The 16767-nt window shown below is 40.1% G+C and overlaps 1 protein-coding gene and 1 long non-coding RNA gene across 2 annotated transcripts in view; both read right to left on the bottom strand.

The window, feature by feature from the left end:
• The window catches only part of LOC146716503 (uncharacterized), a 62352-nt gene extending 49688 nt beyond the window's left edge, over positions 1-12664 (bottom strand). The window contains exon 1 of the long non-coding RNA XR_014919224.1: positions 12608-12664. This is a non-coding gene — a long non-coding RNA (uncharacterized LOC146716503). The remainder of the gene's footprint in view (positions 1-12607) is intronic.
• LOC146716504 (stonustoxin subunit beta-like) lies at positions 3745-4753 on the bottom strand. The gene has a single exon (XM_085452494.1). The coding sequence runs from the start codon at positions 4751-4753 to the stop codon at positions 4145-4147; it is 609 nt and encodes a 202-aa protein (XP_085308620.1). The 3' UTR covers positions 3745-4144.
• Positions 12665-16767: the final 4103 nt, after the last annotated feature.

Here is a 16767-nt window from a genome sequence, read left to right as displayed (position 1 = left end):
TCATCTAAACAAAAGGCACTTAGCCTAAATCAGATATAGATACATTTATCCTAAATGAACAGAGGGAGTGACTTTAAGTCTGATTTCAGACTATGTCAGTATTAGTTAAGCCAAGAGTCGGGCAAAAGCTTTATGACCCGGAAAGTTCTAATTCCCACAACATATTGTTGGATTAGTAAGCAAAACTTTTCTGTGATGAAGATTTTTGGGGTCGTTGTTTTAGTGATGGGTTCATTCTGTCAGTTACCTTTGGCTTGTTTTCTTATTTCAATAGAGGGAGTTTTACTAAACATGGACATGTCGAGGAGCGGCTCATTATTTCTGTAACAGTGCACTTAGAGAAAACTGTCAGGTGTCGCCCCCTTTGGTGATGATGTTTTGTGCTCTGATGAGCTAATAATCAGCTCTCTTTTCCTCCTTCTTTGTTCTAAGCAGGCCTGCAAGATTGAATTAACAGCGCTGTAAAACATTGTTGTGAGAGCAAATATAAGGTGAGCTTTTCCAGATTACAATGGGCTGAGGAAAAGGTCACCTGTGGGAACCTGCGAGTTCCTGTCTAAAAGGATTGCAGCGAGTTAATCCAGTCCAAGATCATAAAGAACTCTTTTTCTAAAAACAAAAGAAAGAACAAATAAATGAGCTCATATTGATGAGGGTGGAGACTCTGATGCTTTGTGCGTGAGGCTCCACTATCAGCAAGATCTAGTGTGAATGTGTGTGCATGATGTGTGTGACTGGACTGTGACTGGACTGACCATGTGGACTAAAGTGTTGACTGACTTGACACTGAGACAAAGACTGGACCAACGTTAGGATGAGTAGATGTTGACAAACAATTCACGACGCCGGTAAGAAAAGGGTGGATGCTTTGCTTTGCTTTTGGCAGGAGCAGGAGCACAAGAGAGAGAGGGAGACCGAAAGGTATCGGTTTGTCACATGGCATCGATTTGTCACATGGCATCGATTTGTCACATGGCATCGGTTTGTCACATGGCATCGGTCTGTTAGGTTTTGGGATGAGAACGTGTTGGATGGTTACCTGTCTTGGTCTGGTGGAGGTCTCTTCCCATAAGAAGACTGATGACTTTTTCATTAACACTGAAGTGTTTCTTTCTTCTCTCTCCCCTCAGATGACTTCACACTATAACCAAGGACACCTCATAGGGGATCATCTGATTGTGGCTTCTCTAATAATCTTTCTAATAGTAATATTGTTCACTGTTATGTTACAGAGTGAAGTGAGATTAGTGCTGTAAAACTTCCATAACACTGAACAGATGCCACCACAGATATGTTGAAATCTCAGTCAAAACTAGCAAAAACAAATGAAATCCATGAATCAGAAATGCTGATTGTTGAACAGATAATTCAGTCTGTGCATGAGGAGGATCCACTTTAGACTAAACTACATACAGAAACACAGGAACCAGGGCACAGTGTAAATCCAGGAGCTCTGTGTGCAACAGCTGACCTGTATGAACACAAAACACTGATTGAAGTCCACGTTGATGCTTTCTGTCTGTTTAACTTTTACATTTGAAGCAACACATTTTACTTCAAACACACAGATCAGGTAGAAAACTGTGGATTAGAAAACAAATTCATCAAGAAGGTCCTGAAGCAAGAAGTTCATCATTGCATAGAGTAAGAAAAAGGACATGAATCATCCCACGGGTCTGTGCAGTCGTTATGTTATCATCAGCTAAATCATGTCTGCATACTGTGTGTGTGTGTGTGTGTGTGTGTGTGTTGCTTTTTTAAATCTTCTACTTAGAGTTCAAACTTGGATAGTGATAAAAACATTGCACTGCTTCATTTAATATCTAATTGAACACATCTGTGATTGAATTTGAATCTTAAATGTTTTGATTTCAAAGATGTGGTTCTGATATGAAGGAACAGGAAGTAAATTGTTGCCATGGATACAGTGAGACAGACGCCTCAGACCCTTATTTTTTATTTCTTTGACTTTTTATTTTATTGATTCATTTCTTTATTTTTACATTTTAAAAAGTGTATTTGTCTGAATGAACTAATCCCCATTTCCCATGCTTTGTGTCACTGGTCATACTGGGAACAGCCATAGAAAATGTTTGTAAAGAAGAAATCTTAAACATGAGCAGATTCTCAGGCGATTTCTGTTTCCTAACCATTGTTTCAGTGCACACGTCCCATCACTACATGTGTGTTAAAGATTTCTTTGGGATCAAAATCATCCACTGACAGTTATCAGTACAAACAGGATGCAAAAATCCAAAGTTCAGACTTCAGAGTTACTAAAACAGAGATCTGAGGAAAACTGGTTCTTCACACGACGTTTCATGTGTGAACAGTAGAGGTGGTTTCATTTTCACATGTAGGTGTTGCAGTGAGGATTGCAGGGAGACATTTGCTGAATAGCTGCAGCTCTGCTCCTGTAGACTGCCTCTGAATGTGTGTGTGGTGATAAAGTCACTTTAATTAAATGTCACCTGTCAGGGAAAACTTTGTGTTGACTGAAGAAAGTTCACTTCTCTTTCATTGCAGCTCCACTCTTATTTTTGATGCACTCATTTGTTTAATAAATGATTCAATGATTTTGCCACAGCTCTGCATTGTCAGGTCGGAGCATGTGTGCTTTTGATGAAATGCTGATATGATGACGCTTGATTGGGGAAAGATTTCCACAGGTGGTGTTGTTGGTCTCCTTCTTCCAGTTTTCTTGTTGCTGCCTCTCTCCTCGCCTCAGTTGCTGCAGCTGTATCATGTATGTTGTTATGTTACATACAAAGAGGAATTTGTGACATTAAAGAGTAAAGATTCTTCTAATTGTTTTCATCTCATCTCCTACTGCTTTAGTCTGCGTGGACAATATATGAGTAAATCATTACCAAGCCAGATTATATTTGGAATATTTCAAACAGAGGACATTACAGTGAAATCTGCTTTCAATGTGACATTTACTTTGATCCTTTAAGACACAGTTTATACATCAGACAAACTGTTTGCAGAGCGATTAAATGTTTGATATTGTTGTTAAAGTTGTACAGATGAGCGTTAATCACCAACAGCTTCATTCATGTGGATGAACTGGACGGTTCCAGGGAAACTATCAGGATCACACGCCTCCAGTGGTCACTGTGAGTAACTACAACTCTGCACATACAATAATTAAGATGAAGAAATGTTTTTATTGTAGAAAGATGAACCAAATGTAGTTTGACTCTCTGACAAACGATGGCAAGATAAAAGGAGTTTGTTAAAAAAGACACAAAAATGGTAACAATGCAAACAAATACAAACAACAGCATATCCTGATATGAGGCTCACAGATCAGGATCAGTACAATACGTAGCAACCGACATTGATGTTGCCATGGTGACCGCTGCCATATACAGTATTTCTGTTACCTCACTTGTCTTAAACATCAACGCTGGCTGTTTTTCATTTTACTAATGAGTCCACTCTCTTCCCTCACTTTCGTCTCTTCCTCGTGTTTGAGCTCCTCTCAGAGAGGATTTAAGAAAGAGCTTTGATGATGGCTGTAGCTCAGGAGACAGAGCAAGGCATCTAATGATCAGAAGGTTGGTGGTTCAATCCCTGACTGCTCCAGCTGGCACGCAAAGTGTCCTTGAGCAAGACACTAACCCTCTCCGATGCATCCATCAGAGTATGAACGTGTTAAACAAGAATCAGTCCATTCACCATGGAAATATCAAAGTAGAAAGTGATGGCAGTTATGATTGGCTGCACAGCTGGATCACATGACCAGGTGAGTGGTACAAATAACAGGAAGCTTCTCTTGTGGCTTTAATAATCATTTGAATTGATAACTTGTGATTTACAGACTGTTCTTTATCTTTTCATTGTCGTCTGAAACACAGAAAAATATCAATGTTGGAAAATATGACATTTATATCTAGTTTCTACAGGATGGTTTAATTCTCCAAAGGCCACCACAGACATGACAAAGTTATTTCATCATTATAATGCACAAAAACAAAAAGCAGGATGAGCCCTGCTGCTCACCAAACTTGTGTTGAATAATAATTTGTGAATCATTTAGTTTAAAACATCAACTGACTGAATCCATGAATCTCATCATGTGTTTCTGAGTGAAAGACACAGACATGAACAGACTGAACTGTTTCTCTAACAGGTAAGACTAACTACAAAGAGTCAATTCATACCTAAGTGTGCCAAAAAAGTCTGAAATACCCTTCATGAAACCAGTCGATGGATCCCAGAACCCAAATCCAGGATAAAGAGGTTCAGTGAATGTGGTGTGGAAGGTGTGGAGGTGGATCAGAGAGTCAGAGGAGACTCTGTAGAAGGACAGAGTGCCAGCAGGACAGTCCACACACACTGCTACTCTGTTAGAGACAGAGGAGGAGGAGGAGGAGGAGATGGGTGTTTCTCTGTTATTGTGCCACACAGAGGAATAATGATCAGAGCAGCAAAGACTCCAGGACTGATCATTTCCACCAAACACACACTCATCACTCCTTCCTTTCCTTTTGATTCCTCTGTAACTCACTGATATCCGAGCCCTCCTCGTCCACTCGACCTCCCAGTAACAGCGACCAGTCAGACCATCTCTACACAGCAGCTGTTCACAAACATCAAATCTGTCTGGATGATCAGGATGTGACTGAAGCTCCTCCACATGTGTCACCTTCCTGTTGTTGTCAGACAGTTGGAGCTTTGTGTTCACTGTGTTTGTGTCGATTGTGAGTTGACAGGAATCTAAGTTCAAAATACTTATTAAATACATACATCATTGATTTAATGCCAAATAATTTCATTTCCAACATTTACAATAAATTAATTAAAAATTTAATGATTTTTAAATAAATGTAATTAATCAATTAATAACACATTTAATTAATTATTTAAGAATCTATTTATTTAATTCATTTGGGCCCTTCTAGCCCTGCAGCTGTGCATGTGCTCACATATCCACTGGTATGTATCCTACAGGTATTCTCACAGCAGTGCTGCTGAACATTAAATGACCAGCAGATGTCAGTTCTTCATAATAAGCAGTTAAACTTTGTGTGATCTGCCTTTGGGTGAAGCAACAAAGCCGGAAAAATTGGACACATTCGCAGAGCTTTACCACACTATCACTAGACAACAATGGAATTATTTTAACTAAAAACAAATAATCAGAAAGTCTTCTGCCTGGTCTCGTACCTCTGTGTTTCTGTAACATGAATAATGAGCTGAAATTCTCCTCACGACACCACCGATCAGCTCGAAGGGCCCTCGAGTTTACCTGCATGCATCCTGTTCACCTGTCAGCTGTTTAACACCTGCTGCTTATTCAGCAAACACGCCCACATTACCTGGTGACAGTCACAGTTTAATGCGGGCCGCTGTTTGTCAATATAAAATAGTTTAGTTCCAATATTGTGCACATAATTTGCAAATGCACCATATTTTACAGACCATGAGGCTCACTGGATTATAAGGCGCATTAAGCGAAACAAAAATGTCGCATGAGTCAAACTTTACTCAGCTCATTCTTCTTGCTTCCTCCACTTCCGTACCATTGATTCATTCATGTTTAATTCTCTCACAGCTGCTTTATTCCCATGTTGGGAAGGGCGATGGACACTAAGATAACTACAGAATACTTTATAAGTGAACCTGATGCTTTAATCAGGATTTGGGCTATTTGCATTTAAATTAAATCAGTAATATAGTTCTGCCACTTATCTGCTCTAATGACTGGAAATCTGATATCCAGTCACCAGCACAGCTCACTCACTTACAGTCACTGACTTCACTGTTTTTGCTCCTGAGCAAATCAGTTTGTTTTAGATTAAAGTTGTTTCATAACTGCATCATTTTACTGAAGTTTAATGTGTCAGCGGAGCACATGTGGAACTGAACCATTCGCTTGTCTTAATTATCTGATGTTTATATGTGTTACACTTTTTTAATCTTTCATTTTAAATTGAAACTAACATTTAAAAACATTTGGTACAATGTGGAAAGAGGAAGAGTATTTCCAGCAGGAGCAGAAACGTCTGACTCAGCATGACGATGCTGTTGGTGGATACTGAAGAGCTCAGCCTGTCAAGACAGGATTAGGTTATCGTTTTCAAAAATGTTTATTCAATTATATTCTGAGGCCAGTTATCTGGTATAATCTTTGGAAGTCTATTAAAATAAAAATAAAATCAGATGTGTGGACTTTTGGTTGTTTTTGTTTTGTTCAATAAGCAGATGTTGGTGTTTCAGCAATGCAGTAACTTAAGTTTAAAAGGCTTGTTAGAACCTATGAAACACATCATACAGACTTGTGGACATTAGAAGACGACTAATAATCATCATGAATAAGACTAAAGGCAGGAAGGTGTCCTTTATAACTAATAATATTAATAACTAATAATATTAATATCATAGTCTGTCTGCAGCTGAGACAATACAAACTCAAACTGTGGGGAGAAGATTATATCACTTCAGTTTAAATTGACCTTAAGCGCCACATTTTCACAGACTTCTTTATTTACAGCATTTTTTACGTGCTGTAGAGATTATACAGTTAGGTCCATAAATATCTGGACAGAGAGAACTTAGTTTCTGATTTTGGTTCTGTACATACACTAAAATCAATTTTAAATGCAACAACTCAGATGTGTTTGAAGTGCAGACTTTCAGCTTTAATTCAGGGGGTTGAACAAAGAGATGCAGAAAAATGTGAGGAACTAAAGCATGTTTAACACAATCCCTTCATTTCAGGGGAAATGTAGAGGAAAAATTAGAAAAATTAAATAACTTAATTAAATTAATTAAATCATAAGATTGTCAGCTGATAACCAGCTTCATGCGACCGCTTATCCTGGTCCCAGTGTTAGGGTCAGTGAATCCAGTTAACAGAAAGATATCCTGGATATACTTGACTGACTTTTTAGACTCAAGATTAATAATCATTATAAAAATTATAGTCTAACATCCAGAAATCTGCACGATGTGTTTCATTATGTCTAACAAGCCGTGTACAGTTAAAGCTAACAGTTACTACATGCATCAGTACATTTCTATATTTTTATATCTATAAAAGAAATCTGACACTTGCGAGACTTTATCAAAGGTGTAAGCATCACAGCAGGTGCCTTTGTGTCAAAGTAGCTGAGGATCAAACAGAAAAACATGAAGGTTTTCCTGGCCTGGGATTTTATACAAATATTCTGCAGTACATCAAAAACAAAAGAAAACCATTAATGAACATATGAACATGACCTGATGCTGCTGACGTGAAGCAGAGCAAAGTTACAGAGGTTTGATTACAGACACAGCTGAGCATTTTGCAATTTTGCATCATTTTAAAAAGTTTAAATTTGTTCAGTATTGAACGGCAGAAACGAGGCTTTGTTTTCAGAAGTAAGTAAAAGAAAAAAACAGCGGCCGACAGGCTGTAAGAACGGTAGACTTGTGCATAACAAGCAAGCGAATAATGCAGAAAACAGGAAACTGTTCTTGAAGTACAGAGAGAGAGAGAGAGAGAGAGAGAGCTGTGCATGAAGTGTGATTTTATCCTGGTGGCAGCAAAACAATCAGAGGGAATTCATGACGATGTTTATGTGAAGCGTAGTTTGGAGCTCCTTTTCTGCTGGTTTACTCAATATTGTTTGGAGAGAGATCAAACCTGCAGCTTCAGAATCAGCTCAAAAAGGGCGTAAACACAAAGCGCGGAAACATCAGAATCAGCGAGCTGTCGGCTTTCAGCTCGTGTCCGTGCAGTCAGGTGAGAAAGTCACATCTCACTGATTCTGATGCGTCGGCGGCTCCGCGCTTTGTGTTTACGTCTTTGTGCAGAATCCGTGTTCCTGCTCTCATTTACTGTTTTAGCTGTTTGGTGGTTGTTGAAACTTTGGGAGGTTTAACCTGAGATTCTGGCGTTTTGGCCAAAATAAATTTATATTAAAAATCGATTCAGGATTTTAATGAATCGATATCACGTTATCCAAGCCAGAATCGATTTTAATCGATAAATCGATCAAAACCCACCCCTGATGCATATACACGGGTCACACTGCTTATTGAAACCCCCCAAACATCAGATCTGAATCAGACAGGTTTTTGTTTTTTGTTTTCAAAGTTTAGACTTTGCTTCTATTGGACTTTTTATCAGTAACACGTGCTTACTTTCTGCAGGAACAGTTAAAACTAACATAAATAAATAACTCAAGAGCTGATAGTCAGCAGGGGGTTTACAAGTTGTGGCCGCGTTGTCGGCGGTATGAGCTCGACCACTTGCAAGGTGAGCTGGCAGACATCACTGAACTCATCAGAGATGATTAGGTTCATTTTGACAAAGTGAGCAGATATTTAACCTCCTAGGACCTGGCGTCCACATATGTGGACATCACATTTTGGGTTGTTTAGACCAAAATACTACATTTTGCTCTACAAGGGCCTGATATCCACTTACGAGGATGTTATACTGCCACTGTGCTATCGAAATTTTAGACAAATATCCTCATATGTGGCTCTCATTTTTCTCAGAAACAAAAAATGTGGTAGTTCTTTGTTTTTACATTCATCAGGTCCCAATCAGCCCAAATATCAAAGAGAAATTAAAAATGAATGCCACGGAGGAGTTTGGGTCTTAGGAGGTTAAAGATTGTGCCACTACATTCTTGTCTAGAAGATATTAAAGTGTATTTGGTGACACACAAAAAAGGGTAAAGTTAAAGTATAGTTTGGGTCCACACATGTCCAGACCATGGTGTGTAGGCCTACTTAGTTTTGAGGAATTGTCATGGGACCGGGGTCTGGGTGACCCAGGGCCTGTAAGAAGTTATGGACATGTGTGTTTTTGGTGCTGCTGTCTCCTGTTTCCATGTTTGTGTATCTAGGTGTGTGTGTGTGTGTGTGTGTGTGTCAGCCAGGAGCCTGGCCACACCTGCGGAGGAGAATTACTCACACCTGCAGCTGATCAAGCCTCGTCAGAGGAGCTACTTAGGAGTGTGGTGGAGCTCTCTCCGATGCTGGATCATTGCGTAACTTCACGTTAGTCTCTTGGCGAGTTAGTTAAGGTTAGTCTGCAGCATTGTGGCGTTGCTGACGGCTGCCTCTTTGTTGTTCCCCAGGAGGAGTGTGGAGACGAGAGGGCAGCGAGCACGGGGTGCTCAGACACTGAGGAGCGGAGACAAAGAACACTAACACTGGCAAGAGGACATGTCAGAGTCGGGAACGCACTGGGGATTTATTGTTGTTTGGATTATTTAGCATCACTGTAAATAAACGCACTGACCTCATCAAAGAGTCCAGCATTTGGGTCGTCCTTCCCCTCATCATAGTCTGCCACGCAGGCCGTGACAGAAAAGCCCACTAAAAGAACGCCCACCAGACCAAAGCAATGGTTTTGACTTGATCAGCATTAACCCCGCCCCCTGACTTTGATGGGTGAAGCTGACAAATAAAATGTATTTATGAACAGCGATGCAGGGCCAGGAGTAGCAACGTGAATTAAATAAATACATCATTAAATAATTCATTAAATGTGTCAGTAAAATAATCAAAATAGAAAACAAACCAATAATTGATTAAATATGTAATTAACTCATTTGAATTGTATATAAACAAATAATGAAACATTTTAAATGAAATTAATGGATAATTCATTACTAATATATTTCTTTAATTGACTATGTACATTTTTAATTAATTACTGAAATAATTAATTCATTAGTGATGTATTAATTTAATACAACCATAAAATACCATAAAATTGCTAATTTACTCAAAATCTATTTAAAACATCAATATTAAAGGTTAACTTATGATAATGAATACATGCAACTATAACTGATGACATAAAAATGAGGATTTCTTAAGCTGAAGCCAAAGTGCTGACTCATTTGTCATGTTACTCTCAAATGTTTTCCCTAATAACAAGAACATAATTACACTTTAGCCACAAGAGGGCAGCAGCATTAATATAAGTCACATGTATATAAAGGCACAGTGATTATATTACAGTGATTTTGACAAAAACAAAACAGTTGATGGCAGTGTGTTTTTCCATGACAGAATAATTACGCACACCCCACTTTGCAGTTATTTATTGTAAAAAATGTTTGGAATCATGTATGATCTTGGTTCTACTTCTCACGTGTTCACCACTTTGTGTTGGTCTTTCACGTGGAATTCCAATAAAATTGATTCATGTTTGTGGCTGTAATGTGACAAAATGTGGGAAAGTTCAAGGGGGCCAAATACTTTTGCGACACGCGTGCCCAGGGTTGCCGACCCCTGCTCTAAAGCATCTGATTTGGATTCCTGAGATCAAATATATTTTCCTTTGTGTTTGTTTTCTTCCCATTTGTGGCTTTAATGTAGTGTTACATCCTGTTTGTTTGCTTCCATCTGTATACATGTCCAGATTCACTGTTATGTTTCTATTCTTACATTGCTGTGTGATCACTGTTCCCTCTGCTGACTGATGTGACCTTTTGTATCTCACACTGATACTTGTCATATTTGTATCTGCGCCTAAAAGATAAAAAGTTTTCCATGCTAAAACACAGCTCCACCTCCTGCAGTTCTCCCTCTGAACCACTAGATGTCTCTGTTATCTAAATGAAGACGTGCAGCACAGCAACCACAGCAGCGCTCAGATCACACGTGTCCTGTTATTATGTATAAAAGCATGAAACAGGTGAGACAGGTGGGATCAATATTAATGTTGTGGAAATATATGAAAAAGCAACAGAAGAGTGAAAACATTTCCTGTTTCTAGAAAGATCTTTCAGCTCATAGCTGCTCACAGACTGTATTTACAAGTGACAAACTGCAACTCTACAGTACATCTACAGTATATATCAAATATATTCTGTATTCAAATCTATTGAGTGATGTTTGAAAGTCTTTCCAGGTGAGTTTGATCCAGGAGGGTCTGAAGCCAGAGTCAGACAGAGACTGTGCAGAGACTGTAGAAGGACAGAGCAGCAGCAGAGCAGTCCAGATACACTGATGATCCTCTGTCAGATCCAGAGGGACACACAGGGATGATGCTGGACTCTACATTGTGTCTGACAGTGGAGCTGTTCTCAGAGCAGTTCACTCTGCAGCACTGACAGTCATCTGCACTTCTTCTCATTCCTCTGTCAGTCACTGCTGGATGAAGCTCTCCTCTCCACCTCCCAGTAACATGGCCCAGTCAGAGCGTCTCTACACACAAGCTGCTGCTGCTTCAACCTCTCTGGATCATCAGGACACAGCTCCTCCTCTCTCAGCACACACACCGTCCTGTTTACCATCATCGCCTCCACCTGCAGAGAGAAGAAGGAAGAGCAGAGGAGATAAACGAGTGTTTCCAGAGACTCTTCATCAGCTGTCAGTCAGTGATGCAGCACATCCAGTATAAAGAGCAGCAGGGACTTCAGTGCTGGGACTGTACTAGGACTCATTGTTGCTTCACTTTTTCTAATCTTTGGATTTTTATTGAAGTTGATGAAAATGTTTTTCCCTCCTAGTTTGAGTTTGGACTTTCATTCATTAGAAGAACCTTGGTGTGTCCACTCTGAGCTCTGTAGGAACCCCAACAACAAGCCCAACAATCCAGATGGATGGTTCCAGCTGTTAACTGGAGGAATTCCATCCAAACATCTGCTCTCACTAAATTCTTCCTCACCTACACACTGTGATAGGTTTGTAGCTTGAACCCATCCGCTGGAACGTTGAAGACAATATAATTACACTGCAAAGCAAGACACAAGTAGGCAAAGTTCTTCATGTTTACTCAAGAAACTTGAGTGGTTTCTTGAGTTCTTCAGTTTCTCTCCTCATGCATGAGGGAGATCTGGCTGGAGCCAAGCGTCGTCCCACCACTTGACCTCCATCAGACTCTCAGCCAGGCTCCCCATAGCACTCCTTTTATTGTGGTTACATGAATATGCATAGGTTCATTAACATATGACGTCTACATACACACAAAGAGTACCTTGCCTGTGTGTGTGTGTGTGTGTGTGTGTGTGTGTGTGTGTGTACTGCTGATCAAAGGGTCAAACATCCTTGGTCAGGAAGAGGGTAGCCTGCCCCTCACCCTAGATGGTTCACCCTAGATAACACGGTGAGGAAGTCCTGCACTTAGACTAGAACAGACGCAACTACGTTAATCCTACCATAAAACAATAAGACACGGTACGACCTCTCATGCTCCCAGAGTGCTGTCTAATACACACAAAGTTTGCAGACTATCAAGGATCAAACCCTCTACCAATCTACAACTAATTATAAAACTCTAAGCATATATAAGTAAATATTTCTAAGCATAAATAACAATCAACAATACAAATCTAACAGACTGTGTTCTTCACTGCTTTAAACTTGGAAATGAATGCAGTCATTGGTCTGCGTGCTGCTTTGTTCAGAGAGCTGATTGGCTGTTGACAGTATTTGATCAGAGCGTGTCAGCCGTTACCATGGTGACCATAAAGGTCAGAAACAGGAAGTGTTTGTGTCCAATCCTGAAGCCTGTCACCGTTCTCCTCTCACAGCTTCACTGAGAAGCTGCAGCTTTACAGGAAACACTGGATCTTTGTTTCATACTGACTGTGTTTAGTACAATACTGCTGACAGCACCACCCACTCACTCCATCACTCTACTTACAGCAGAGTCTTCAGTCTGTAGTCTGGACTCTGCTGAAGATCAGACAGCTGCTTCACATCTGGATCCTTCAGGTTGTTTCCCCACAGGTTCAGCTCTCTCAGATGGGAGGGGTTGGACTTCAGTGCTGCTGCCAGATAATCACAGCTGATCTTTGACAAACCACAGCCCCACAATCTGTATAAAGAATGAAAGATGTAAGTTTATTAGACAAAGTGTGAGCTTGAAATCATTCAGTGTTTCATCATCTGTTCAGAGCTGAAGAAGGTTCAGAATGTAGAAGTTTAGAAAATGGAAACTCCAAACAGCTGAAGCCAACAGGAAGCAGCTTCAAACAGGAAACTGTGCAGAGTTTCAGACTATATGTCCTGATGCAGCCAGTTGGATTTTGGAGATTTGAATCTCTGTTCTGTGACTAAGTCCTTGAATCATTTCTTCCAGTTGGTCCAACAAGACAGACTAAGTGTTGGACATGTGTTGTGGCTCCATTAGGGGAGCTTCTAAATGTGATGTGATGGCCCCTCTGGGTCTGTCAGGTCACAGCACTGAAGAGAGCTCAAACTGGGCACACATTTGTTCCAGTCTGGACCAAAGACTCTATACTGGGACTGAGGGACTGCTTTGACTGCACCCACTGGGACTTTTTAAAGGCTCATGTTCTCACTTAGATCATCGATTTCTACTTACATTTCTTTCTGGGAAAAATGGGGATTACTTTGGAAACAGGAAGTATTTTCCCCAATAAGCAGCCCTGGATTAGTAAATCACTCCAACATGTTCTCAGGCAGAAGAAGCTGTCTTGTTATGAGGGAGAGAAGAAAAAGATTGAGGCACAGAAACTTGTTGAAAGAGAGATAAAGCAGCTAAAATCAGGTGTAAAAGTAAAGCAGAGGACGAGCTGAATAAAGGACACTCAAGGCTGGCTTGGAAAGGAATGAAGTCCATGGTGGGGATGCAGAACAAGGAGCAAAGATGAATGTGATGCTGAATCAGCAGAAGACTTGGACTCATTTGATTCCAGCTTTGATATCATTGATTTCAATGAAGAGCTTTGTGATTGTAGCAAAGGGCTGGTAGCTCTGAGAGTCCCACTGATGAGGTGTTTGTGTGGAAATCTCTTAGTGGGACCAAAGAGAGAAAAAGCCCTGGTCCTGATGCTGTGGGAGGGAAATGATTGAAGTGTGCTGTGAGGAAGTGACTGGGAGATTTTCACACATTTTCCAGTCCTCCTTGGAACAACAGGAAGTTCCCAGCATATGGAAACAAAGGTTAAGTGTCCTATGGCACTCAGTGATGATGGTGCTGTGGCCCCACCACCTCCACCTCTTTGTAAAGGAACTAACTGTCATCTGAAGCTTCAAATGGAACTAAGACTTCCTCCACTAGGTGGCAGTGTCTGATGAGAAAGTGTTAGTGGAGCTGGCCTGGAGTCAGAAACAGGAAGATGCAGGATTTGGGCTGAAATGGGGAAAAGTGGTTCGCACTAGTGCCTTAAAGCAAGAAGGTTGTAGGTTGAAGCTTGTTGGCCTTTCTGTGGAGGTTGGATGTTCTCCCACAGTCCAATGAAATGCTGCTTAGGTTCATTGGTGCTTCTAAATTGGCTGTAGGTGTGGATGTGAGAGAGTGCTTCTCTGTCTCTCTCTGTTGGCCCTGTGATGGACTGCTCACCTGTGCAGGTGGACCACGCCTCTTGCCCTATGACAGCTAGGGCACAGGCTGCAGCCCTGTGAGCCTAAGCTGAATAAACAGTTAGCAAAAATGATCCATAGATGGCCTGAAATCCCCCAGTTAGCAGTTTGGTAGATAGCTATGACATGCTAATCCCATCCAGCAGCTGTATTCTACCTGTAAGCTGATCCCTGCTGAGCCAAAGCACTTTTTCATATACAAATTACAACCTTTAATAGAAACCTATTGGTCAGCATCTTATTAGCCTGCTGTTAGCTTCATTCCACAGAAAACTGAGAGAAACTAACAGAGTTGATAAAGAATAAAGAGAAATGTGCTGATTTAAAGCCTTTGAAGTGCTTCAGATGATCTCTGTCCACTTCTGTCCACTCATTCATTCATGTAAGCTTTCTAATGCAGCTTTGATCTTCACAGTCTGCTTCATGAAACTCATTCTAACCCTGAATGTCAGAGTGTTCCTCCTTCTCTTTCCCATCATTCATGCTGGCAGTGGAGGAGATTTGGATGTTGGACTGTGTTTTGGATGATGTGTGTATGTTTGTGTTGGACTGCTGTCTGTAAAGCAAACGCACATTTTGCTTTGGATTTCAGTGTCAGACAGACTTTAAGGTGGAATGAAGAGTTGGAGAGTTTCACAGTGGAGGATTTTTCTTCTTCTTTGAAGGTTTGAAATGTGAACATTGTTCTGCTGCAGTCAATGGACTAAACCAGAGAAGAAGAAAACAGACTTTACCATGAAGATCCTCAGTGTGGATCAGTATAATATCAGCCTGATGTCTGCAGTTTAGTGTCAGCACAACTTTCACATCATATTCATCTCAGCACAACTAAAACATGCTGACTGACCTCAGAGTTTCAAGTCCACATCCTGGACTCTCCAGGAAACCACACAGATGCTTCACTCCTGAATCCTGCAGCTTGTAGTTGTCACTCAGCTCCAGCTCTCTCAGATGGGAGGGGTTGGACTTCAGTGCTGCTGCCAGATAATCACAGCTGATCTCTGACAAACCACAGTCCCTCAATCTGTATAAAGAATGAAAGATGTAAGTTTATTAGACAAAGTGTGAGCTTGAAATCATTCAGTGTTTCATCATCTGTTCAGAGCTGAAGAAGGTTCAGAATGTAGAAGTTTAGAAAATGGAAACTCCAAACAGCTGACAGAGTTCATACGCCTTTGTCAGGGTCAAATTCAAGCAAGACCATGTGAAAATTAAAACACATCATCCTAGGTGAACTTAAACACCTTTGTTCCCCTTTTGTTAAGACATAGAAAAGTACACCACACAAAAATACTGCAAAAGGAAACGGTCGCCTTATATACATAGTGTATAAACTCAAAATGCACATTTCACTTCAAATTAAGATTAAGGCTTTGAACAGATCACATAGTTCAGTTCAACATATAAGACTTTAAGAATGCACAAGCATCTACTTAAAATCTATTTAATTTATCATCCATGATATTATTTTGTACAATTCCAATGTATTTTGTTCATCTCCCTTAAATAAACAGGCAGTCTTAAAGTATGAAATATTCATATACAAACACATATAAATGTGTGTACTGTCTCAGTGGCTGATAGTACCCCACAGGCCTCAGTGTGAGCTTGAAGACATTTATAATGTTTAAGTAGTTTAATGTGCAGGTGCTGACGATAAACACATTTTGAATGAAAGCTGGGGAACTTTGGTAGCACAGAAACAAGTGGCTATTCTTTGTGACTATATGGATCACTCACAATACCATTATTTCACACAAAGGCACCAAATTAATACTCAAAAAAGCTGCAGCAATACACGCAAATATAAACAGTACTTGGTGACAACTTTGCTTTTAGCCTTTAACCCTTCTTGACTACTTTTGATGTGGCCTCTATATTTTACCTTTAAAAACAGTTTATCTTGCCAATCTGTTATTTTCTCATTTTGACCAACTGTATCAGCACAATTTATCTAAATTCAGACAAAATTTAAAATACACGTAGAAAGTGATATTTTGACTGTAAAAACCACACACATGTTTAACGAATCATCTTCATAACTTGAAATGCAAATAGAGATTGTACACTTTTAAAAATACGCACACGTTTTGCAAACAACAAAGTTATATGGTACTATTTAGCAAAAAATGCAGCCAAGGCTCAGACGTTTTTCATATAATCATTTCAAACTATTTACAGAACAATCAGGTGTCAAACAATAGTTTGTGTCACTCTAACACATATGAGAACAGCACAGGGATAAACCTGCAGGTCTGACAGCAGGTGTGTCACTCAGCGTTTACACTGCAATCTGCCTTTGTTGGCTTTAAGGCAGCAACTGTGACGATCACTAGTAGAACTGACACACAAAACAAAACAACAGCTACACACTAAATACACAAGACAACAAACTAACTTGAGACCAAACACGGTAAACGTCACAAATCTCTCACGTATCAAAACTCTCTCTCTCTTTCGCTCACTCGCTCTCTC

The sequence above is a fragment of the Copadichromis virginalis genome, linkage group LG3 (assembly GCF_057382275.1).
Source record: "Copadichromis virginalis isolate Kocher_CV1m ecotype Utaka linkage group LG3, C_Virginalis_male_GT1.1, whole genome shotgun sequence".
In the NCBI taxonomy this organism is placed as follows: Eukaryota; Metazoa; Chordata; class Actinopteri; order Cichliformes; family Cichlidae; genus Copadichromis; species Copadichromis virginalis.
The sequence above is the reverse complement of the archived record's forward strand: the minus strand, read 5'-3'. Positions and strand labels throughout refer to the sequence as shown.